Raw genomic sequence first — 27,899 nt, 5'->3', positions numbered from 1 at the left:
CAATATTGCCGAATTTATATCTTAAAAAAAAACAAAAAAACTTCATACATTTTATTAGTTTTACCAGTGATTGATACCATTGGTTGATATTTAAGGATAGTTGCAGAGTTATTATAATATTGAAAAAATCAAGTTAACTGTTCCGACTCAAATTGCTCATATAAGTTGAATAATAATAATAATAATAATAATAATAATAATAATAATAATAATAACACAATACAATTTATTCATCAAAAAATAATAATAATAACTAGGGGGTTCCACCCTGCTCGCTTTGCTCGCCAACCTCCGCGCACGCTTTTATACATAACATGTAGAGGTATGACGGAGTAAGTCAAATCTTTCTACGTAAAAGACATTAGACATCGAAACGCACTGATCGATATCTAATCAGAAATGACCTATGCAATATTTACCTGTGCATTTGTAGTGATGTATTGTCCCTCCCACTTGTATCTCGTGACGGCATCCCTCCTCTCCCATTGGCTACCCATTTTGCCTGCGTTTACATAGGTCACTTAGGAAAAGGACTTTTGCTTCGGGTTCCATAATGCATGAAGAATAGTTGCATTCGAAATAGCAGGACTAAAATATTTAACTAAAATTTTTACAAACTATACAAATATTTACAAAATACTAAACTATATCGGACGATGGGTCCCTCCATCAGCTGACGTTAATATACAAAAAAAAAAACGTTACAATGGAACATCAAATGATGCCGGGAGTGCTCATGTATTATACAGTGAAGCACGTGCACGAGGTTAGTGAACGTTATGAAGGCAGCTGTCTTGCACTGCGATGAACGTTGGCATGCGTCCCACGTACGCGCTCTACATTGTCAATAGCAAGTATCTAATTCTGCCCAGTAACCAATTTGTGTTCCTTCCATTTAAGTTCACCAACGTCGTGCACGTGCTTCCCTGTCTAATATATGACTACGTCCGGCATCATTTTGATGTTCCATTGTAACGTTTTTTTTGTATATTAATGTCAGTTGATGAAGGGACCCATCGTCCCGATATAGTACAGGTATGATTGTAAATAGTTTAGTATTTCGTAAATATTAATAATACTACAAGAATGAGTAAATAAACAAAGTGAAGAATTGCTACTCCAATCTGCTCACCAGGCCTATATTCATCTGCTACCCTCGAACTGTGCTTGCATTCTAATAATATATTTAGTTTTCCTTAAGCAAAATTCAAATGAAAGAGTCTGCCATTTTTAAAAGTGGCTGCAACTCAAGTATTACCAACTTTATATCACAGAAACTAAAACGCATGCAGTAATAAGGGTGTGTAGTATAATAGACAGTTATAACACCGAAAAATTAGAACTATCCTTATTTGCTGACGCACTCTCAGTTCTTTGCTTATTATTATAAACAGGACAATTTCAAACTGCTTTAATAAAGAACATACCTATTTATTGCTTAAAGAACTTATTTTTGAATAATAACAGTAAACATATTTTAAACTTCGCGAGTTTTAATGAAAATGCTTATTGAGTTTTCTGTATTCGTGACTGATATTTTGTTTCTATTTCTGCAGCGAACACGATGCTGTATGGTGTTGCAGGAGGCAAAGTCTTTCTTCCTTGTAATGTCTCCAAGCCGGTCCTGGAAGACGACGTCACATTAATTTTGTGGTACAAAGAGGACACAAAGGTGCCAATTTACAGTTTAGACGCTCGAAAAGGACCTATTGATAAAGCCCGACACTTCCCGAGCTCCGCGTACGGCACGCGAATGTACTTCGACGTGAACATAAATCCTCCCGCTCTGAAAATAGAACCCGTTTATGCCGACGATGAAGGAAGCTATAAGTGCCGGACGGAATATCGACGTTCTCGCACCCTCAGCTACACTGTTCGCCTTAGTGTCATTGGTACGTACACGCCACTCGTAATGGCTGAACCCGCCCTTAATTTTTTTTTAAAACTTCCTATAATTAATATGGTATTTCTCTATTATCAAAACATTTTGGTAGTCACTTTGTAAAAAACATAACTCAATGAGTAAACCTATGAGACTTATTTTGGCTTTGTTGTCCATCAAGAAACGCTTATTATACAAAAAATTGTAGATTGAGATATTTTCTATTGTTTTGATTATGGATTATTGATTATGGCTTATAAATATATGTTCTTCTCGGGATAAAACTCGAATTGCACATTGCACTAATAAATGATGTACTGTCCCTTAAATACCACCGCTTTCGCGATGAAACTCACTTCTGCCTAAAAATATTTCAACCGTACCTGATCATATGATCTGTTGTCGTAGCTACCTCTATAACGTGTAATCGGTGATGCAATAACTGCACAGTCACTAGCCAAAAAATCAGGACCCTTTATTCAGTATCTTATATAACCACCTTTTTCCCGAATTACAGCCCGTGCAATCGTGGTATGGATTCCACTGAAGTGTCTGTGGAAGTCTAGCTCCAGGATTGCCCATTTTTCTATCAGGATATTTGTCAGTTGCTGTATTGTGATAGGTAGAAGACTGCGAAGCTGAACTGCCCTATCCAACATATTGCAATCATTCTCGATTGGATTCAAATCTAAATCTTGTCGAACCATTTAGATAACGCAATTTTTGCACGTGGATGGTTGCGTTATCGTCTCGAAAGAATTCATCTCAATATAGGAAAAATTCAGCATTCCAGGTTGTAGTTGGTTGGATACGATAAAAGGATATTCGTTGGAAGTAGTACAACCTCCTAACGGAAGGAAGGAACCCAGTCTGGCCCAATAGAACATGCCCCATACCACGATACAATCTCCAGTCACTTGAGTGGTGAACATGAAACAGTTTGGACGCATGGCTTCAAGAGGTACAAGCTACACTTTTACCCTACCACTGCAAAAAAGTGTAATCGAGACTCATCAGACAAACCGATCTGTTTTCTACTTTCTACTATCCAGTCTTGGCGTTGTTGGTACCATTCCATTCGAATCTTTCGATTTTTTGCAGAAATAAGTGGTTTTTCATATAGGCACACAACTACTAAATCCCCTATTCTTCAACCCTCGCCACATACGTAGTTCGGTAGGAAATGGATCTTTTTTTAAATTGAATGTTTCGGTCATTTGCTACAGATGAACTTTCCATCCTGTCGAACAATTGCTTTAAATTTCTGCGGTCTTATTCTTGGAGCACCGAACTTCTGCTGCAGAGATGGATGCTTTTAAGATGGATGCATTCGACACACCAATTTCCTTTGTTTTTCAAGTGTGGTTCCGGCTAAACGTGTTCCAACAACAACACCACCACCACCACCTTTCTGAAAGTCGAAAAGCTCACCTATCTTCCCCATGACAGGTGAGCTTTTCGATTACCTGTTTCCCCATGACCAGATTGATTAAGAAGCGCTCCAGGAAATCGAACAACATTTAACTTTTACAAGGTACTTATAATCATACCGTGTGATAACTTATATTTGTATATGTTCGTTTAATTATCTGTTGATGCCAGTTGAATAAGGTTTCTAATTTTATGGCAGTGAGCATAGCCTGGAACAGTCAAGTCCCTCTGTCTGTTTTTATTTTATTATTTCTACTAATGTCAACTTTTTACTATTTCAAAATTTTGGACTAAAAAATGTACTCAGTTATGAATTATTAATCGTTGTGCGTGGCTAGTAATTATTAGGATGCTTTGCAATTTGGAATAAAAATCGGTACGATAGGAACTCCAAAAATCCAATTGTATATCATACTTAAAAACTTGTTGAGTATTTTGTAGTATACGAAATCATGTGATCCTGTAAGGTATGACGTTACAAAATTGCTTTTGTGTTTGTATATAGAGAACCCAAACATCAATAGAACCAACAGTACTCCAACATTCTCTATGGGTAGAAGGTTGAGAACGGAAGATGCATTATCTGCATGGATAAACGTTTACTTTCTGCACGTAGTGTACATGAAAAACTCAGATAGCTACGAGAAAAAGTTCTTAAAAGGTACTTTCCCTCCCGACTGTCAAACCCTCAGCACCCCTTAAGATTTCCCCCCACTGGCACACATACAATGACTAGATAAAATCTAAACGGCACGGTGGCACTATTTTTCACATCCGCCCAAATAAATGAAAACACCCGCTGACGATGTTCAACTAAAGTCCCACCTCTCGCGCTTCTCTAGCTACAACATCCCATTACCTTTGGACTCCCATATTCCCGGCAGATTCGATCTCGACCACGCCATTCCCAAATGTCTTCAAAGGAAGCCTTCAAGAAACGTAATGAGTTTTTCAAAGATACGTGAGTCGTCAGCCCTTCTCGTACTACATGCAGCGCTAGGCCTTTCCAACTCTGTTTTGCAGTGGAACGAGCATGTATGCTCCATGTGTGTGTGTGTGTGTGTGTGTGTGTGTGTGTGTGTGTAAGTCTATCATTCGCAATAGTTGCTGAAGGCAAAGTAATGACCTGGGTTACATTTCTTTCTTTTTTTTTTTTATTCCTTTTCCGGAGTGATATTCTTAAAGCTATTTTGTACATGAAATAGAATTGCTAGAATTTTCTTATATAACTGCACATTCCGAATGAGTTTCATTTTTGTTTCATTTTTTTTTTTTATTATTTCATCTTTGATGATTGACTACATTTTGTAACGACCACGTTTCCAATTACACCTTGAACAATATTTCTTTCTTCTTGAACATATTTCAAATTGGAAATGATTTTATACATTCGTGATGTTATTTTTACCAAATTTAAAGTTGTCAGCAATTAAAACAATGCCTTCAGTGTTTGGATTCGTCAATATCGCAGGAGATATTGAGAGAGAAAAAATCTTATAGTAAATTAAAGTATAATATTTGTTTATAAGCAGCAAAATACAAAAAAAATATGTTTTTTTAACTCATTACTGGTTATTACTGGAGTTCAAAAGAACTCTTTATTACTCTGGGTATCTCACGGCCAGTCAAGTAACTATCTCACATAATGGCAGGGTATCTTATATCCGCCCCTATCGCTAAGGCAGGCGTTTAGTGTTACCTCGTTTTTTTTTATCTCGTGTGATTTGTGACACGGCTGATGATCTCTGGTGACATAATGTGATTTTCTACCTGCATCTTTTTTCTCCTTTGTGGTCGTCAATGCACCTGAGGACAAAGGTTCTCGGCTAGGTCATGAGATGATGAGCAACATGATAGCAATTCCAGGTTTTTTTTTTTTCCTCCTGCTTCCGAACTTTGACCTGCACGAAGAAGGAGAGGAGAAGTCGTGATGAGATGTGGTAATGGGATGGAGTCGTTTCGCCAAGGGAAATTATTTTCGTATCCTTTCTGACCGCTTAGAAAAAACAGAAAATTAGTCTTTCTCAGTGGTTGTTGGCAACAAATATATGTTGGAATAGCAACCGGCATTCGAAAATTTATTCACAAATAGTGCATATTTCTATTTATCTCCAGGTACTCCTGAAGAGCTAGCCTTGTTAAGTGATTATGATTAATACAATGGCTCTTTTATTTGCATGAATATTTCTCTCATCCAAAAGGAGATCTTTATTTCAAGGAACAGTTTCCTTTTCTTCAATATGAAATTTTCTCAGTCCACCATATCAATAATTTCTTCTTAGGGGATATATATCTTTTCTACATCTTTTCGTAATGAAGAATGAGAAGGCTGGATATTTTGTAATAGAGCTCTTTTGATTGGTGATTCGTTTTCTTGATTATATAAAACTTAAACCTTTTCTTTAGACCTACTAGCAGCTGTGTGTTAAGTGCCAAAGCAGCTAAGGCCTTGGCACTTAACACACACATATAAGGCAACAGAATATTGTTTGTAAATTGTTTTTCTGGACGAAAAACCCGAGTTACTAGGACACAAAAAACAATTCAACCCTTGCCTAAGGCCGATTAATTCAACCACTTTAGAAAAAAGCTTATAAAAAATTCCTCGCTTCATTGAGGGGATCTAAACCCGGGAAATTTACAACCGGTGTGGGGAAGTCAGTGGTTATATCCATTGTATTATCAGCAAGGGCTTAAGCCTACTATTGAAAGCAGTCAACAAAGTTATCTAAAAGTTCTATTATACCTACAAAGAGATTTTGGTTCAAAATTTTATAAGCAGTTGACTTAAACCTTCATCTTCTTCCAATTTTTCTGATTTTCTTAAATGTCTTTCTTTACTAATATGCATTCGAGTAAAGAATTCAACAAAGATATCCAGAAACCACTGAGAACTCTTCACCTGGGTTTATAACCGTGGATAAAACACGAGTTCATTCATCACTTTGACCAAGAGACCAAACAAAAAAGCATGGCTTGGAAACTTACCATTTCCATCTCTTTAAAGAAATTTCGTGCCAGAATTTCACTTATCAGCAAACATTGCTTTTCTTGATTTCCTCAAGAGGCGGTCGGCAGTTATGCCAGATACAAAAAGACTCACTCGTGAACCTATACAGATCGACACCTATTCCAACCGAAAATATTCACGGCCTTAATCAACAGGAAAGGTCCCCCAAAGCTATACTAAACAAAATCTAAACGAAGGAATTAATAGGATCACATGTGAATTGGTGTGCAATTTCTCCACTGACTTCATCAATTGCACAATACGGCATGTAGAAAACAACCCAAACATGCAGCAAAGTCCCACCACAACAAGTATTCTGTTCCAGCACACTATTTCTAAACAAGTGGCCACAATATGTGAATATAAATCATAAAATATATAATAGTTCTAGCAGCAAAACTGACAGCAGCTCTCTAGGTAGCACCAACAGTCTATAACGGTTTATAAAACATTAAATCCTGCCTTTGAAACATTCATTACTAAAGAAGATGAGCGATGGAGATATCTAGACTTCTCGCTCTCTTTCGTAACGAATGCCTTAAAATCCCAACAGAACCCCCAAGACGACACTGTATGCTTCGTGATTATATTTTTTCTATAGTTATAGGTTGAGTGCTGCATCCAAGCTGTCAGTTGTATCTACAGGCAAAAATTACATTCAGTTAATTAGAAAACTGCATCACAATAACGAGGGAAGAAAGAAAAGACTTGATAAGATGCAACATGATGTGCTTTTAAGCCATGACAACGTATCCGCCTATAAATCTGAAGTGCCAACACCGCAGAAGAAAAAGATCAACCCATGCTTCAGGAGTGGTTTTATTCACTGATTAAAAAAGTATTCATTGTTTTTTTAAATAATTCCAAACAAGCATTGACGATACTTCAGTTTTCTCTATTTTTCGGTACTCCGTTGACACATCATTCTCATAAAAATCTAGGAACACGTATTAACATAATAAAATTTAAATCAGTTGCCTTGGTAACCAAAATATGACTTTTTGAGCGACTCTCGTAATGGCGTCGATCACTTCAAAGAAGATTATTTGTTTAAAGTGGAGTTGTTATAATAATGTCTGCTGGATAAGCAGGAATTTCTGCAGAATAAAATATTAAATAATTAATAAAATATGTACTATAATAACATCATAAGTCGCGCTCGCTAATCTGGAAGCTACATATTGGATTATAACTTTATCTGCCTTTCACAAATGCTGTAGACGTAGATGGTCTAGAGAGAGAGGCAATAAATTATTGAGTAACTGTTAAAAGAAATAATAAAAGATGAAGAGAACGACAGAGAGAGAGAGAGAGAGAGAGAGAGAGAATAAACGGCAGTCACGTCCCCCTCTTCATTTATCTTTCTTTTTTCACCTCTGCCACCCCAAGCTGTCATTAGGCTCTGACGCCAGGTCGTAAATCGAGTCTGCATCAGGTATATTGAAGTAATGTCAGCCAGTGTTGTAAAGTATGTTTTAATTTGGTTCGGATTCCAATTTTTGCACTCATAAAAGCTGTCGGTGCCCGTGCGTGTAAGCTGCCCATATATTGCCTTAATGTTTTATCAATTTGGAATTTCCGTTTTGACACACACGCACGATGGTAGAGTTCATTCGAAAAGACTGAAGAATGCTGGCGGTGAATACCCATGAAGGGTAGGCTAATGAGAGTACAAAAACTATGCCGAATCATAGGGAACCCAACTACCCTGAAAGTCTATATGGAAATTACCTAAAGAAATTACTGTGATCTATCAAACCTTTCCTCTGTTTCCTATCCAAATTCCAGAAACTTCCACTTGTTGCGGACTTTCTTTTATTTGATTTGTTGCTTCCATTTTGCGCTAATTTTCCTCCCTTTACGGTTTCCTTTGGTTGTAAGATCAAAGGTTGCCACGGCAACGCTTCACTTTTTCGACACAACTCTATAGAAGGAGTGAGTGTAAATACAGTGTTTCTAACAGGTTAAATACGGTGACTGCACGAAGTTGCTGCTTTTCCAACTAGGCTATTCATATTTCGTGTCCGCAATGTCCGCAGAAGGCTGTTAATATTTTTGTTGGGTGTTACAGCTGAGTCACTCACTGCAGGAGAACGTGTCTAAAAGCACTGCAATCGTATAAAGGCAACTTTCTCAGAAACCTCTCACGTGAGAATGGTGCCTTTCACTTTACATGCCTGCTTCGATTAACTTTAAAAGCGAGATGCATGCAATTCACGGTGACCTCTTAAAAATCAATAATCAATTTTGTAACGCTTTCAATGGAAATGCACTTCCTGAAAATTACTACAGGGATTATGAATGCAGACTACCAATGCATTATTACGAGCGTATCCTCTGGCATCTTCAATACTGCCATTAACATGCACAAACAATAGTAGTAAAAATTTAAAAATAAATCCTGGCAACCCGAATCATGCAGTGTATGACCAAAATATTCGTGAAGTCACCACTCTCCACGAGCATTTCGTACTGTGCTAATGTGCCCCTGCGCATACGTATCGGCTCAGACATACCAATATAAATCTCGTAGAGCGTGGAGGCAGTACGCTAGAAGATAGTTTTGTTTGTAGATCAGACTTTCGGTGTAAGATGGTAGTTGGATACCACATCAGTAACCTTACTGTGCGCGCGACTTCTCTGAAGCTACTAAAATTCAGTGTTGCGGATGTTATTCAAAGATTGAAAAAGTAGATGATATCTGAAAGAAAGAGAAAAAAAGAGCAGGGTGGTCTTATTAATTCATGGAACTTGTTTGATGGACCATACAGAGAGTAGTTCTTGCCTCATTCATGAAAACATTCCGGAATGAGGCAAAAAATTGTGGAAAACATTCCGGGGTTCAAATAGCCTACAGATACATCCATCAGTGCAACTGTCGGTTGGGAGCTGCATAGCCTTGAGTTCATGATAGAGCATCTGCGCTTAAGCCCAATATCACGGTCACCAAAGCATAACAGAGTTTGGAGTGGCATCCGCCTCGACATTCATGGACCTAGTAAGGAGTCTCGCTACACTTAATATTTCGTTCCGATGGGGGTGTTTTGAATGCGACGACTGTCTGGAGATTTCTAGCCTTTTTACAGAGTTCTGTATCATCAAAGTGAACCAAGGCGGAGTTGAACTAACGTTTAGGAGCCGACCTACATAAGACAAAAACATGTCCACAATGACATATCCCTCCGTCGCAGCCTAGTCTGTACGATACTTCGCCGTCTGCTACTCGTTTGGAGAGGTCTAGGTTCGATTCCCGTCGGCTGTAGTTTGCCGATCTCAGGATAAGGGTGTAGGGATCCCCCGTGAATTATTCCAAGTTTTTCAGCCTACACAACATGCAAATTGATCCGTGAATACACTCCTACAGACATAACGCACTCACATTTATGAGCGCACGCTTGGGGCCTTTAATAGCAATATTTCATCATCATCATCTTCTTTAGCCATTGTCGATCCACGGCAGGGTGAAGGCCTCCTCAACACGTTTCCAGTAACTATAGTATTGTGCCTTCTGTTGCCGTTGTACACCAGAATACCAATATTTACTATAACATATTTATTTTTCCTGTCGCAATGCATCATCTCGGCCATGTTGGTTGGTGGTAATCCTTGAAATTATGGAGACCACGACCTACTGGGAAGTGGGATTCGATCAAATATATGCTGCCTACACTGTCACAGTTCTACTAAAACAGGTTCTGAGGGTATCAGCACAAAAAAGCTCTATATAATACAGCAAGGGTCACACAAGACTGGTGTATGAACAATGACATCGAAAAGTTGGACTAGCTAGACCTAAACCACAGTAAACATCTGTGGAAGCAACTGGAGCACCAGATTAGGCTACAGAACCATCTCTGGCAATTGCTTTTCAGCAGGAATGGAGAGGAATTCCGGCAGACGCCTTCCGAAAGTTGGGAGGTATCGCTGGAATTAGTATGCTCAGGTTGGTTGAGATTGTCATACAAGTCAAAGATGGCTCTAACATGTAATAAGTAATGCATTAAAAGCCTTTTTTTTACAATTACCTCTATGTTCCCGAATACTTTTGATCGTATCGTGGATAATATTTTATTATTCTGCCTCTGCTTGGATGAATCATTCGATTAAATCGGTTCAGAAAGTTCAGCAAGAATTCGAGCAGCTATCGCTTTATATTTCATGATTTAAAAAAAGTTACTGAGCAGAGGTTCTACTTAATAAAAGCTCTTTAAAACCTACGCCAAATGATTCAGAATTCTAAACTAAGATACACAGTTGGTCGGTATCAGGCCATGTTCGTGCTGCTTACTCCGGGTACGCCTGAAGAAAAGATTGAGAACATGAACTTAGGAGACGAATATGGCTTGTAATAATTGATCAAATAATTTCGATGACTATCCAGGCTGCTATTTCAGGACAAACAATGATGATATTGCGGCACAGATATTGTGTTCCTGAATAAAGCTGAGTAGAGTTCGCCAAATTTTTCTTTAGGATTAATCAGACCCCGAACAGAACATCTTTCCTATGGCGAAATATTCTCCATCGAATAAAAGAGCGTAAATTTAAAAAGGTAGGCAGTGAAGTCACTCATTTTTCCGAGACAGCCTCGAGTCTCGCTTCAAAGCCACCTAACAACCTCCTAGTGCACGACATCGCCGTACATCGTGAATTCTTCGCTCTCTGCATGTAGTAATGAGAGCGAAGATTCGCACTTTCTGCTTGAACCATCTCATGAAAGCGTTGTCTACATCATCAGCGTACGAAGTACGAATTTCCAGTTATTTGACACGTCATTCGCACGGGCATTCTTTTTTAAGACCTCTGGTTTTCCATATTTTTGAATGTCCGTAGGTCCATCCACATCTTACTTTTAAATGAAAATCTTTCGTATCCTTTGTATCTCCTTTCCCTCCAAAAAAAAAATTGCAACTTCGTTTGAGTGAACTACTAATGGATTTGGCATAGTTGAACGTCTTTATATCTGGTTTGCAAGTAGCCGAGTTTTGATTTCAGCCATGTGTTCACACAAGAGCCTTGTCTAGATATTTCCTCATTGTAACCTTAAAGCGCAAGGTGTCTAAATCATGCAAAGATCTACTTAGAAAAGGAAAGTATTCAATTAATGTTGAGAAAAGATTGTACATATACAGTACGAACAACAAAGAAGGAGGACCATTATTTTAATAGTAACATATTATGCGTGCGTAACGAACATAAACACATTGCTGTGATTTTAAACATCCATTTTTATTCCTCGTGTCATTGACGGGATTCGAACTCAGACCTTTCCACCCAGTGTGGGTAAGACGGTGATTATACCAACTGTGCTACCCATAAGGGTAGCATAGTTGGTATAATCACCGTCCCTATCATATAATGCGTGTTTAAATAAACACGCATTATATGATAGGGTTAGGTTACCTTACAGTACCAAATTTTAAATATTATTACAATACTCATTTCTGGCAATATTGTTTACATACGATTATTGAATGAAGAAGACAATTAGAAAAACGCAACTATTTCCAGTCACATTACACGTATATTTAAATGCGAATTTGCATTTAAATATATGAAATATCATGATTCAGCTAATGATATGCATGCAGAATTTATTTGATTAGTTGCTGCCAACTAAACTACACGACATATGCATCTAATTCATTATTCATTATCGGTTTTCTACAAAGTTTGCATATACTCAACAATTACTTCTCCACATCTCACACACCTCAACCCTTCTCTTCATCTCACACACACCTCAACTTTCCTCTTCATCTCACACACCTCAACCCTCCTCTTCATTTCCACATCTCCCATACCTCAATCCTCCTCTGCATCTTTCCTACACCTCAAATCTCCTCTTCATCAATTTTTCCCTCCACCGCATTCTTCATCAATTTTTCCCTCCACCGCATTCTTCATCAATCCTTCGCCTCGCAACACTTATCCAATTCAGTTTCTCTTTTCTCTTCTCATTATTTTAGTCGAATATCTCTTCTCATCCACCCTTTTAAAAATCTTCATATTTCCCACTTTATCAACCAAGCTTATCTTTTCCATGCTCCACCATACCCACATCTCAGCACTTTCCAATCTTCTAATGTCTTCCACTCTTAATGTCATGTCACTGCTCAATGAAGTACCACTCTGCATACCAAATATCGTGCCAATCTTTTCCTTAAACCGATTCCTAATCGTCCACCTAACATTCTTCTTTGCTTTTCAAAAGCTTTGTTATTCACTGTTACTTCTTCTGCTCTTTGCATTTTTCACCATTAGGCTTCCCAAATATTATCTGTACGCACTCATTTGTTCTTCTCTCTCTCTCACTCACCTTTCTCTTTCCATTCTCATAACCTTTGCCATGTCCATATTTATTCTAATTGCAAACCTATTTACAATTTTCCTTCAGCCTGTTATCCAATTTCTGAAATCCATCCTCAGAATTTGCTTCCAATACCATATCATCTGCAAACCTGACACACTCAATAACCATCTTCCATCTTCACCTCATACAATTCTCCCTCACTCATATTTCCTTTATCAATTGCCACTTTAAACTATTTCTTGTACATATACATTAAATAAAGTCGGGGAGGAAGGAACAGCACTTCTATCTCACGTCTCTCCCTAACTCTACATTTTCGGTGTCCCCTTCTCCCACCCTAATACTTTCCCCAATAAAATCTATTAATCATTCCCATAATTACATGGAACTAGACTTCATTTAAAACTTCATCAAACCCCAAAATAATTCAAAAAAGCAAATATTAAAAATAAAATCGAAGATAAAAAAAGAAAGAAATAAAAAATGTATACTAACAACTCCTAAGATAAAAGGGATGTACACGCAATCATACTGTATATCGTTGCAACTATGTCTTCAACGATACAGGTTGTTGCACAAATGATATTTCAAGGTCTGTTTATTTTTTTAATATTCTGAAGCTTTCATAACGCTGTCTTAATTGCAAGAAGTTTTTTGTGATCCCATATCTCTAACTTTGTTGTAATTCTTTATGTCGTCCCTGAAAATAATGTTTGCAGTTATTCTCAACTGTCTTCTCCACCTGCTTCCTCCAGAAGTGATATTTAGACGGTAATGTAAAAAGTAGTCTAGGTAATTTCAGAGACACCAAATAAATAAAAAGAAACTTTGGCCCTTCAATATGGAATACTTTGATCTATACATGGAATACATGTATCGAACGTATCAAGAAAAGTTGTAAAGAATATGGAATGTGAATTCCATATTCTTCCCAACGTTTGATTCACAACTTACGAATTTTGATAAAATAAAGTTATAATCGTAAGAAAGGCTGTAACGTAAACAACTATTAAATTGGATGATGTTACAAGTAGATAAATGAAGATAGCTTAGCAATCCACTAACAAGTGCTGGGAGAAATAGTCAGGCAGGAAATTAAAACTTGGATTGTAATTGGTAAGACAGGATTTGAGAAGAGGAAGCAATTATTTACAGTGAGAAGGGCTTTGAATTAAGGAAGAGGTTATGTAAATGCTTAGTATGGAGCGTCATGCTTTATGGAGCCGAGAGATAGTCATTCACTAAAGAAGGAGAAAATTAGAACTGAAGTTTTTGATGAGATGTGCTAGGCTTGAAAGGTGAAATGGGCAAATAAGATTATAAATGCGACATTATTGAGGCGTGTAAGATAAATTAGAAGCGTGATAAAGGCTAAAAACCAAAGTAAGAGATACTGGGTTGGAAATGTATGAGGAAGGAGAATCTGCTATAAGATTTAATTGAAGAAAGATGATAGGCGAGAGAGAGAGAATTAAGATGTAGATTGATTCGATAGAAGCCGATGGGTATCATGGGCTGAAGAAGATGACTAGAAACAAGAAGAGATAGGGATGGATTTATTTCAGGTTGTCCCTAACTTGCCATCTGACAGAGAATATATAATAGTATTAGTATTAGCAATAGTAGCGGCAGATGATGCAAGAAAGGAAGCTTATAAAGCATCAGCCAAAGAAAACCTTCTCACATCATCTATCCACCACTCCACTCCAATAATTTGTCTACTTCTTCCTTGAATTTCTTCGAACTACTGACTTCCACAACAACAAATGGAAGTTTGTTCCAACAATCGACCGACCAACCGCTGGCTGAAGGCAAACCTCCGCACACCTATCCTGCAGCCATCTTTCTTCCATTTGAATGTATGCCCATCCCCCTAACTTGTGTAGTCTGAGAAAGAGAAAGAATGCCATCAGTATTGAGCTTACTCAGTCCATTCAAAACCTTAATCAGATCCTCGCAGGTTCAGTTCTGTTGAAATTTGCAGAACTGAAGACCACTCTTTTATTTCCTTCACTTCTCTGCATCCGATCCAGCAGGCAGATCTACATCATTCCTAAAATGAGGACTCCAGACCTGTATGCAGTACTAAACATATAGCCTAGCTATTACCTTGTACAATGGTATAATCGCCTTCTTATCCCTGCTAGCAAAGTTTCTATATATTATTGACAAAACCCATGCGCTGTCCTAGTAGTCCGTCTGCACTGCTCAGATAACTTCGTACCTCACTGCGGAGTTATCCCCAAGTCGGTTTCATTTTCCGCTATCCTGAATATAGTATCACACAGTTCAGTTGGTATTTTAATCTGGGATTACTGCTATCCATATGCAGAACCTTGCATTTGTCAATGTTAAACTTCAACTGCCATTTCTCAGTCCATTTGCCAAATTTTTCTAGACCTTGTTGCTGTAGCTTACCCTGATTACTTTTCATTAACCATCCTGCCAATCTTTGTATTATCTGCAAACTTAAACAATAAACCTGATAACTTTCATCAATATCAATAATTAATATAAAGAACAACAATGAGCCCCGCACTGAACTGCGGAGAACCACTAATAGCATTAATCCACGAAGAGCACCGTCCATTAATAACCACTCTCTGACTTCTCCCTTTATCCTGGACAGAAACTTGCCCTTAATACCACACTATTCGAATTTTGTGCAGCAGTCTTTCATGTGCAGCAATATCAAAAGCTTTCCTGAAATCCAAGTATAAGATATAAAAATTATTTTTGCATCCAGTTCCTTTGTTACTGCATTATATTGGTATTGCAGTATCCAATTAGATTGGTCAAACAAGATCGTCCCTTAACAAATCCATGTTGTGACTTCAGTATAATTGCATTCCTGTCCAGATGATCCTGCATTACCTCTTTAACCAGTAACTCCATTATCTTCCCTGGAACAGAAGTTAAACTAACAGGTCTGTAATCATTCATGTCACCTTTTGATTCCCCTTTGTGAATTAGGGATACAGCTGCACATCTGAAGTCAACAAGGACCATCCCTGAATCCAAAGGTGCTCTCATAATTATGGTTAAGAGTTTGCTTACCTCCTTTGCTGCCACTTTTAATATAATTGGATAGAATCCCTCCACCCCAGGCGCTCTTTTTATGTTAAGAGTCAATAGTTATCACAAAATTATTTAGTCCCCTGTTAGAATTCGATGAACACCTGGCATTCCTCCTTACAGAACTTCTCATGCGTGAATGCAGATACAAAATATCTATTCTCTTTGCCAGTAACAGGAGCCGGATTATCAACAGTTAAACCATCGACATCAAGAGCTCTAATCTGATTCAACCCCTTCCTTCTACTGTTAACATAAGTAAAACATTTTTTGCTGCCTTTCTTGGCATTCTTTGCCAGACTTCCCTAATCTGCCTTAGCTTGCTTGACCTCCTTTGTGATTTTATTACAGAGTAGTTTATATCTATCATAGTCTTCTGTATTCATCTGATAATTTATATGCATTCCATGCATTTTTCATCACTTCCACAAGTCTCATCAGACATCCATTTATATCTAAGGCTGGAATGGTAATGATGACGATCCAACTTCTGATTGTATATTCTGCATTGTTACTAATCTTTTGCTTAGAATATCTTTTAAGTTCAGTTTTTCAATATTTTTGTACATTTGTGCTGTAAAAACTGATGCGTCGCAAATACAGTATTAAAAAAATTATTACATTAGGGTCAAGAGTTATCTTATCTACCTTATGTGTATTTTGTCCATAAATTGTGTGTTCTCTGGCCGATCTACCTGTTTTGCTGGACGAAAAACACGAATTTCCGGGGTGTGGGTAAAAACGTTGTTGTTGTCTACGCCTGAGACCAACTAACTCAGCCAAGGAGTGAAAAAAAGCCAATAAAAGTTCCTCGCGTCTTTTTGAACCGTGGCTTTTTCCACGCGGTTTAGGGAGGACGATGAGCATAAATACTGTGACTCGCACAGACGGAAATGCAGTTAGTTGATTTCTTTATTATTTTCTGAATATTCAGCTGCCCTTTCTATTCATCGGCGAAATTACCATACTGAGGGAACCCCAAAGATTATAGGGCCCGGACAGTCGGTTTAGATGGTTGTAAAAGAGCACAGGTGGCCCGTTCGTGCGTCTCGAACGCATGTCTTCATCCTGCAGTGGCCCGTTCGGACGGGCCACTGAAGGATGGAAGCCTCCTCAACAATTCATCTGCCACGCTGGTCCCGTGAAGATTGGCAAATTGACCTTATTTAGCAGTCAGGGGCTTGAAGCCCGGTCTGCACAAAGAGCGTGTGCTACTGCTCTCGCTCCTGACCACTCGGCTGCAGAGGCCTTAATTATAGTTTAATTCTCTCTTTCCGCATAAATTTCTTGATTGCTCTCACGCCAGGAACAAGTGAAAGAGAGCCTGTTAAAAATAAATGTAAGGCATCATTCTAGAGTTTATCCGTGGTTGAAATAACTGCCATATGTACCTGTTTGGAAAGCTGCTAGCATTGATAAACACAATTAACACATTGCGCAGACCACTTGCTGCGATGGCGCTCAGTTCACAAGTACAGCAATATTTTTCCGTTGTTGTATTTTTAAAAATCTTCTCTGCTGTTGAAATATTTTTTTTTTCTCATTTATTTAATGGCATTAACATACGACTTGCACACGCAGAAAAACGTAACTGGTACTAATTCTTTTCTCTAAAATTTTGACAGTACAGTGTGAATATCTGGGTGAATTGATGCTAGAGGAATATACATAAATTTAGAGAGTATATCCGAATTCGTAGAAAGAATATAACGTTAGAGAATTGTACTATTTAGTAATGGAGTTGTAATTAGCAAAATAAAAACGATATTCTTGCACGCATCCTGTCTCCCATTCCTTATCTCTCAGCTCAATTATTTAAAGATGTAGTTCTCCTTCGCATTTGAATTAAATGCACGCCTATCCAGAGCTGTCCATTCGCCAGCTTTGTTAATCCTAACACACTTTTTCTTTCTCCACGTTAACCAATTCGTTAGAATTTTCCATTAAATAAGCGAATATTCTTATAAAAATGACAAGCAAACAAACCGCTGTGTGTGGATTATTCAAAACGCTGTCAGAGTGCTACGCCTATTTTGTTTATGAATTCGAGCTGCAAAGAGCGAATAATAAATGAACTCGTTAGAGACCAGGAAGATCCCACAAAAGAATTATTATTTTTTAATTCGCCTAGATATCACGATTCCGCGTTAGTACAGGGCTCAGTGTAAACCTCCAAGTAGCTGATACGCTCGTCATGTAAACCACTACGACGCATTCTCCTTACATAACAGCTATTTTTTTTTTTTTTTTTCATTAAAGAGGGCTGGACTGCTTTTAATGGATAATTATGATTAAAAGGCACTCTCCAGACCATCATCTGCAACTACTTTCTAATATCCGTTTGGTTGATTAACTTGTTAGTTGGTTTTAACTTGACAGCATCTTCTGATAAAAATGGGCTGAAGAATCAAGTCTTAAACCTCGAAACTGTAGATTTCTCGACTTATATTTGGAGTTACATTATTATCTTATATACGTTACCTGGTTAAAATATTAGACACCTAACTTGGTTCTAGTGCAACACCTCCCATTTTCAATGAACTTCAGTTGTGGAATATGGCTTTTCTTTCTCACTTTCAAGCATATGAGTGGACCCAGTCCGTACCACGCATGAAAACTGTTCGCACACAATTGTTTCGCCTGTTCAGATTGTGCAGGAGGGGAGACATTTGATGTATCGATCACCTCATGCAGTTGCCTCCAGACTTAATCCTGCTGTCTGTAGAAAAGAGTGGATTCATCAGATCACAATACCTTTTTCTAATCCTCTATAGTCCATTCTTGTCTACTCAAACACCAATGGAGTCCGTTTCCGAATTTTATCCTAAACAAAGGATTTGGGTACAACGACGGTTGTCGAATTCACTATTCCAATAGATAGATTCATATGGACAACTGAAAGTACGCTGCAAATGCCATACAGAAAATCAGCAATTCTATCCCATCTACAAGTCGAGTTTTCATGAGTGATCGTGGTGACAATATCGGGTTACTTAATTGTAATACACTTCTTTTGCATTCTGCCAAATGCAAATGGAGTATGCTTTGTAATATTTTTAGAAAAAAAATTAAAACCCTTAGGACTAACTGTATACATTACTGACATGTATGATTAAGGCAGCAGAATAAGGAGAAATTTGATAGATATTTACAATAATTAAATTATAAAAAAAATTAAACATTGTCATTTCAAAAAAATTGAAAATAATGAAAATTATAGGTCGGAACAATTTTATTTTATGAAACTCGGTATCATAGTGTGCATGTGCGTGTCAATAAAATACAACTGTTAGGATCTTCAGATAACTACTTATTTCAGTGATCCGCAACACGTTGCCCAAAGATGAACTTCAGGAGATCCAACCTTCTGTTACTCCCTAAGATCTTATATTTCTGTCTTCTGCTTTTTATTTCTCCGAACAGTGAGAATACACCTCCCTCGTTTTTTTACTGATCCCATTCAGGACCATATATGCCCCAGTTTAGCTCTCTCCCTCCAATTAACTTCTAACATGGTGAGTTACCATTATATGCAATCCGCACCTTCAAGCCGTTCCTCAGGTGGACATTGATTAGTGTCTCTCATCAATCTGGTCTTAAGAGAAGATTCAAAAAGATCCATAATATTTTCTCCTTTCTGAATATAATATTCAGAGTTCGATCTCACTCGTCTTATATAAAATAATAATGGCATCAATTCCACATTCGAACAGATCAAGTGAACTGTTCTCCATTTTCAAAACCTTTCACTTAGCAGCACTGAACCATATCAGTAACTGATACAAATCATTTTGAAAGAACATAGGTCTGATTCTGGTCGTAAACTTTTAAATCTTTCGCAGAGTTTGACAGTTTCCCCCTCTATCCCTTCTTTAAATAAGATTAGAAAAAAGTTTCCCCCAACAGAGAACCTAAAGGATTCCACTTACTAAGCTAGTCCACTCTGAAGAATGCCCTTTTATGATTACCTCCTGTCTCCTGTCTTTCAGTCTGCTACTTATCTCAGTTTTCAAGGATCTTCCCTGTAATTTCATCTCGTTCAAGTTTATACAATTACCTTTCATGGGAGGATATCAAAATCTTTACTAAAATCTATATATAATCTCACAGCCTTAACATAGTAATTAAGCAGGCTCGATAGGCAAGACTTCACTTTCACGGACACATGCTGTGATCCCTTTAGAACTCCATTTTATGGAAAATTAAGTCATATATCGAACTGCATCGCGTCCTTAGTCAGAGCTGCTGTGGCTGTGACCTTACCTTAAATTGGTTGATTTTGGGAAAATCTGGAGGATTTCAGGATGCAGATTTTTTGCATATTTACTTGTAAGCAGATTGATGCATGAATAGTATATCATCCAAGCAAGCAAAAACGAGAGTTTTGTGATAAGGATGTATCAGAAAATAACTGGAGCAAGTTAGAAGACCAAGAAAGAAAATTTTGAGAAGACTGATCCAACGACCGCTTCTCTAACCATAAAGTACATAATTTATGTAAAGGCTGCGTCGTCCTCGATACACACCTGGAAAAATAACAACATTAAAACTATTAAGAAAATCAAAAGAAGAACTTTCTGTTGAAACTCCTTACCTAGTTGGAATATTGCCAAAAAAGTATCCATAATTCTTACAAGAACGATTCTGTGACTCAGAAAAAACGGAGTTTGTGCCTTTTTGAAGATATTTCATCCACCTCGAAATTAGTGGCTACACAAGCAGTATGGAGATAATAACATGTATTCATATGCCGATTTCTCGCCACATAAATAGAATCAGTGACGTCATATATGGAACTACAACAGTTTTTTTCCGATATTTTTTTGCGCCCCAAATTGTAACTGCATATTACAACCACTTAAGTCAATTTAGCCACGGTAATCAATAAAAAAAAATATATTAATTTGAAAATGGATCTTAAATCTTCAATGCACAGTTCAAATAAGATTTCAGGAAGTACAGTAAGGAATACGATGACGAGTACTGAACATCGGAGTCAAATACTTACAGTCTCCAACAACGATCTTAGCTGGATTTATTTTTCTTTAATACGAGCTACGATCGGGAGTGGAAATCCGACTGAAATAGGGTGGAAAGCGAGATTACTTCCCAATAATATTCCTTGTTCTCGTTTCCTGTACACGGAAACATCCCTTCCAACGTTGATTCAGTTACAATGCCAATCAGGTGAGGATCATTGTGTTGGTATTTAAAACTGGCCATAAATCTCTCGTTGTAACTTTACGTGGTAACCATGAGCTTTTATTATGCATCGCCCCATTTCATGTTTCTGATCAATAAATCCTTACTGCAACCCCGTCAACTTATCACATCGCGGAATATTTATTTACTACATCCTCTCAAAGAAGCAAATTAGGGAAAGTTGACTCTTCCTCGACAATTCCACACTAAAAACGTAGAATAGACGTAACATAAATAACAAATGCTGTTTTCGAATTAAACAAGCTGTACAGTGTTCCAGAAATACTTCCAGTTAAGATTCTTCTATATTCTTCAGGAAATAAACTATTCCAATACTTTTACATGATAAATAATTTAATAAAAGAGCATCACGTTCCAAGAACAAGAACCTGGTAAAGGGTTTGTAAACTGATGCTCGATATTGGTGAAATAATAACCACTTAAACCTACGTCCTTGATATACCTGCGCACCATGCTGCTAAAAGAAGATTTAAGATCCATAAACGTGATGCTCATTTATATAAAATAATTGTCGTCTTAGAAGTTTCCTTTTAGATGAATATCACCTGTGAAGAAAACTTATCGTTTAAAGACATGATTAAAATCTTCTGAATTCTATTGTCAAATACATTACTATCTGGCTATGAATAGCTACAATAAGATGTGGACCTAAAGGATTGGTGAAAAAATAGATGCTTTGCTTGCTTGTCGAGTACTTCTTAACATAACAGAACACATCAACAAAATAGTCGTATTCTAACAGTGCGCTCTGTCACTATAACGTACCATACAGTATCTGTGGCACAGTCGTTTCGGTGCACATTATAAATGAAAAGGTCAAAGGTTCTATCTGCATGGATGTTTTGGAGTGAATAACATCTCTCTATGCGTTTACACCTCTCTTTCTCCACCCCGTAAGAACCACCCCTCTAATCCAATAGAAAAGCTAATGATGATAAGATAGGATAGGAAACTATAAATTCCATTTTAAGTTCCTTTCAAAGGCACTGATTATATCTTATTAATTTAGCCACTTAGTAATACAAATAGTTATATTTAATACCATAAAACTGGTGCATGTTTCAAAATAGTCACTGTTTATTGTTCCTTGCCAGGTCAGGATGTTGGGGGACAATAATGAGGCAACATTGGACAGCTATTCGGAATTGTTCCAGTTTAACAAGCCTCTCAAAAAATGCTTCATTTTTTTTTATATTAGGCCTTATATATTTATTTTAAAATTTTTCGCTTTTTATTTATTAAATAGCCGTTCATTATTTTATTTTGAAATATTTTTAAAGGGTTTATTTAAATTCCATTTTTAATTAATGAAATTGTTAACCCCTTAACTACAGACTACTGATTGGTGACCACTAACACAGACGACCCTGTGACTTTTCTCAAAGACTACTGGAACCTTTAGTTTTTATATTTTATTACCTACACACGTTGAGACATAAAAACTAATGATATATGTTTGCTACCTATTGCTGAACAGAATCCTGTTTTTGAAAATTTACCAAATATATCATTAAGTTTGCATAATTTTTATAATTTATAAAAATAAAACGTATAAAAGTTCAAAAACTTCAGTTTTAATATAACTTTTATTTAAAATTGTAAAATTATATGAAATTTGTAGAGCTAGTGTGTTCCTGCAGATTTTTTGCTCGCAGGGCAGGATAATGTAATCAAAATTATTTGTGTGTGCCACTGTGTTCTGATTACATGATCTCCGTCGAGAATCCCCTTCTATGTTTAAAATCGGCAAATATATTACAAAAAAAGGCACAAAACTTACATAAATTCAGAGCACCGAAAGAAACTATTTTATATATAAATATTAAACTGTTTATATAACTGCAAACTGGTTTATATATGTATACACATGATATTTATAAAGTCCTATATAAGATCACAATAAATAATTGGAATACGCAGCCTGACGTCATTTGAAGGTATCAGTATTAGAACTGGTATTGGTATCAGCCATACGAGTAAGGAAGCCCGAAGCCTTTGCAAACAAAATATAAACAATAAAATAAAATAAACTGCCCATTGAACTCCCTCCTCATATAGGTACCTATCCAGCTGGCCTTCGAATCTCCTCAAGCGGTGCCTCGCCACTCATGGAAATAACTTACTCGAGGAACTAACAGTTCGCTGACTAAAAGAAAGGTTCCTGCAATCTAGTCTAAGCTTCTTCCACTGTAATGTTAATTTATGGTCCTAGTTCTATAATCATTTATAATAATGAAAATTTTTACCATCATCATTTTACTTGCTCCTCTCAGAGCCTTATACATCTCAATCAAGTCTCTTCTAAGGTGCCTAATTTCCAAGATCTAAAACCTACATATTAGATGTCATTCCTCATATGGACGCAATTTTGTCTATCTCACTAGGCACGTTGCTCGTCTTTGGACCATTTGAAGAAGCTCCATGTCTTTCTTTAGGTGTGTGGTTTCCATACTCGAACACAGTATTCCAAGTGTGGTCTTACAATTATCTTTATACAGCGAAAATTATGACCTCCCTATCCCTATAAGCATAAGTAATATAAACCAATCATCGACAGAACACCATAGGCCTTCCTTGCCGGCGGTCTACACCGCACTGCGAACTTATATTTACAGAGTGATGTATCATAACTTCGAAATCGTTTCTTCCTCCTGTCTTTTTTTTTAATTGAGCCACAATAAGTGTATAAGTTATTTTGGCATTGCTTTTCCCCAAATATAAACTTTGCATTTTGCTGAATTAAAACATAGCTTCCGCTTTTCTGACTATTTCTGAACTCTATCTAAGTTGTCCTGAAGAAGCATTTCTTGCAGCTGATCAATAACTACTGACCTTGACATCATCTGCAAATTTAGACATTGCAACCAGTATCCCCTCTTCGATATCACTGGAGATAATCAAAAACAATAGTGTCCCTAGTACTTATCCTTTAGGGACACACAAAAAAAAATGATTTAACTCAAAATCCAGACAATTAAGAGCGAGGGTGTTAAAAATCGTACTCATCAAACGAGTGATTCGTAGTTAAGGATTAAACGTGAATATAAGCTGGGATATAATTATAGATTTAGTCGATAATGCTCTCACCATTGTTTATGTTTAGTAAGGAAACCCATATACACGGTACATATACTTTTTTTAGAATGGCTGTTGTTAAGATTCATAAACACTGACTTGTAAAAATATTCCTGCTGGAATTTACTTTCCATCTGAATTTAATGAAAACACCGGACTGAGGAGTGATTCAGTTGATTCACGTGAGCCAACGACTTCAAGTGGGCCAATCCCTTAAAATACAAAAGTCTAAGACCGAAATTGATTCATGGGTCTAGCAATGACCTAAGTTCCTTCGCCAATCAAAAGATCTAAAGCTGTTAATAGAGATTTATTAAGAGTTGTGCGTTGTATCACACTGTTTTCAAGTAACCAGCGTAACTCAAAAAAATAGAAAGCCGTTGTTTTATTGATTTCAGTCATTGAGTGAAACAATTATTTTCTATCCCAGAAAAAAGCCGCACAAATAAATGAAATAAATCAAAATAATACTCCCATAATTTGAGATTAGCTCTTAAAAAGAATGAATTAAAAAAAAACGAAGGTAAGAAAGAAGTTTAAGTATGAACCCACAAAGATAACTGATGCCACCGTAAATGGATGCGACGCCACCAACACATAAATTCAAAAGATAAGAAAAATTCTTCTCAATCCACATTTCAAAACATTCTCCACCACAAAAAAGTGAAAAAAAATCGATAATTTTGTTATATTTCATATGAATCAATATTTCAAGTAGAATCAAAATTGTTTTCACCATTAATCCTGCATCAACGTATTAAGAGTCAACCTATTTCTTTCAACTCTTTTCCACCAATTCTTCATTAAACTAACTATATAGTTAGTTTAATGAAAATATGCAAGGTTGTTTAAAGATAATAAAGCACTCAAAAGCTGGGTTGATATTATTTCCGAATTGGAAATATGTACATAATGGAGTAAAACGTTTCGTGGTATTTTCTTATAATTTTTTCAGTAACTTCAAAGAGAGTAACTAAGTGTTATGAAATTTTGAAAAAGTAATTATGGAATTCTTAAAAAAATTTTAGTAGAATTAAAAGTTTTAGTAAATGAAACTTAGATCTAATTTGAAGAATTTTGTTGTAAGATTAATTTTATATAGTAAATAGCAATAATAATAATAATACGTAAACACTTACCAGCTGTCTTTGCAATTCACCGTCACAAAAGATCGCTTCGGTCACAAAAACTTGTTGAATTATGGATGAAACTTATATACTGTGGTTTTCTTAATCTCGTTACCACGTGGTTTGGTGGAAAAGGGATTCAACAGTTTAACAATTTAAAGAAATGTCCACATATTTCTTTAAACTGTTAAACAAAGAAATTTAATTGCCAGTTTAAAATAAAAACCAGACGTCAGACTGAAAAGAGCTTTTAATATTTTTCAACTCCTTGAGCAGCGAGCTTTCGTCATCATGCAGATCCCCTCAGCCACTCGAAATCTTACAAACCAGTGAAAATCGAAGAATTGGCAAATACGTGTATTTTCCAATTCCTAGTCTTCAGTGGCATTTTTCTTCAACTCAAAACAAAATTTTCTGTTCGTTCCTGGTTACATCACCTAACATAATGACAACACCTTGAACGCACAACAGCTGCAAAACGACTGCACTCGAATGACTTTTCGAATTTAGCCATTCAGCAAGTTTGCGCTGAATTTTTTATATGAAATAATAGTCGTATAATTGCTAACTTATTTTTACAAAAAGCATCGTGTCATGCCAGCAATAATACAAATCGAAACACCCATAGCTAATCAAATGTTCCACTACATAAATATTTAATTTGGCACCAAGTTCTTCCAAACGTGAAAGGAGGAAGATCTTAACTTCCATATAATTGACAACCTATTCGACGGATGACACTAAATAGATTCCTTAGTACGATAACAGCAATGTACCTTGCGACTACCTTTCATCTTAATTCTGTATTGCAAACAACAGAAGTTTCACGAAGCAAAAATTTAAAACAATTTCCGCCTTGCTTTGTTATCCGATGGTGTGCGATACTGCTCTCGGAGGTACGGAACAAAATCATTTGGGAGTTACGAAATTCTAAGGCGAAATAAAAATGCAGAAGGGGAGTTTACGCTATTATCGATATCCGAACTCATGCACTTTTCATGAAGACCTATCCATGTACATTTTGCGTGATGAGGAACTTACAAAAAAAAAGCATTGTTTTTAAGTAAGGTGTCATTCAACTCTCGTGAAAGATCACAGAGCCAACAAAAAGAAGAGAATATTGCATTACTTGAAGTCGAAGTTACACTACTTATTTTCACTTCCTTCAAAGATGTTTTCAAGTGTTTGTTTTCTCTCAAAGACGGAGAGGCAAATTCACAATACAAGAATCAATCATCCAGACGGCCGATTTCACACAACGAAAAATGATGCAGCTTTTAAATATGTATTTTCAGTGACTAAAAATGTTTTTTGTTTAGAAAGAGAGAAGTATTGAAAGTCAGACATCACTAGATGGCAATGGCAGCAGGTTCCTATCTTCGATCGTAGATGGATAGAAATATTGCCTGAATTGTACCATTCAGTGACAGATTCAGCTTCACGAATGAGAAGAAATTTGTCGATATTGAGTGACACAATGTCTCAAGTTTGGAATAAAAAGGCTAGTTCTTTGGTTGAATTATTGTCACAAATATCGATATTTAATCTTTAGTCAATTACCAGGTCTCTATATATATAATTTTTATGGGCCTTTTTCACAAGGTGGCTGAGTTAATGGGTCTCAAGCGAGGGTAGCATGGTTTTTCCTTCCAGAAATTCGATTTTGTCGTCCATCAAACAGAAAATCGGCCACACAACACATGCAATTTACAGACAATATGACCTTAGTCACGGATACTCATAAAACCCTACAACAAAAACAATAATCATATATACGTTGCTCTCTTGTGATCGGGACAAAAGAAATGAGTTAAATAATTGTGTAAGAAAAAATTGCATTCCGCAGTCACCAGTACAAAGTGCGGTTAAATTATATTTAAATTGCAAATGCAGCAAGAAAGAGGGGCAAAAGATCTTCAGTTCCAATTTAAAATGGTTCAATAGTTCATCCGTTCGGATGACAGATATAATTTCTTAATTTTCCAAAAGGAATTACTCGTAAAATAAACTAATTTTTGACAAAAGTGGAAGCGCTAAAGTAGATTGGCTCACCGGCTACAGAAATTTTCGTTATCAGGTTCATTCAAACTTACTAACAAACCGTTTACCGTGTGCTATAATCATTTCAAATATCCTTTACATTTATAAATAAAATAATAAATATTTATTGGAATATCATTAAATACAGTACAAGTCACTGACAAGCACCAGACGTTAAACAATACAATACCCATAAAAATATTACAGAAAACAGAATGTAATAAGGAATATAAGCAGAGAATTATTAATTAGCATACGTTTTTTCGTATTACTAATATCACATGCATAGACTTGTAACAAACTGGGAAGATAAGATAAAAAAATCTGAAGAAATACTTAGAAATTTCTGGATATAGTTCAGCAAAATGCTTAGTTCTATACATTTCCTCGAAAAAATGTATCCAGACACACATCTGTTTCGCATTGACGCCTGCTATTCACTTCACAGCACTTCAATTAAGTTCATCCATCGTCTTGGTCTCAGGAGCAAAACGATGAACTTACGTTTCGCCCGAGGACATAAGCTAGGAAAAGCCCTCTACGCTAACTGTAAATATTCTAAAAGTGCCGTTGGTCTCCGTAGTCGAGATGCCATTTTTTTTTCTTAATCCATAGACATTCGTGACGCCCAACTCGTTGGCACCTTTCTTACCTTCACATGATCGGCTAATACTGAGTGTGTACTATGAAGAGTGCGAGCAAGCTCCGTAAATACATCTGACA

At 36.7% G+C, this 27,899-nt stretch overlaps 1 protein-coding gene across 1 annotated transcript in view; it reads left to right on the top strand.

The window, feature by feature from the left end:
- LOC150080290 (synaptogenesis protein syg-2-like) overlaps positions 1-27,899 on the top strand; it is a 266,638-nt gene that overhangs the window by 155,957 nt on the left and 82,782 nt on the right. Inside the window, exon 2 of the mRNA XM_090381296.1 lies at positions 1,557-1,892. Coding sequence (XP_090237422.1) covers positions 1,557-1,892 — 336 coding nt within the window. The remainder of the gene's footprint in view (positions 1-1,556; positions 1,893-27,899) is intronic.

This window comes from Mastigoproctus giganteus, chromosome 9, assembly GCF_048544385.1.
Source record: "Mastigoproctus giganteus isolate SK-2022 chromosome 9, ASM4854438v1, whole genome shotgun sequence".
NCBI lineage: Eukaryota > Metazoa > Arthropoda > Arachnida > Uropygi > Thelyphonidae > Mastigoproctus > Mastigoproctus giganteus.
The sequence above is the reverse complement of the archived record's forward strand: the minus strand, read 5'-3'. Positions and strand labels throughout refer to the sequence as shown.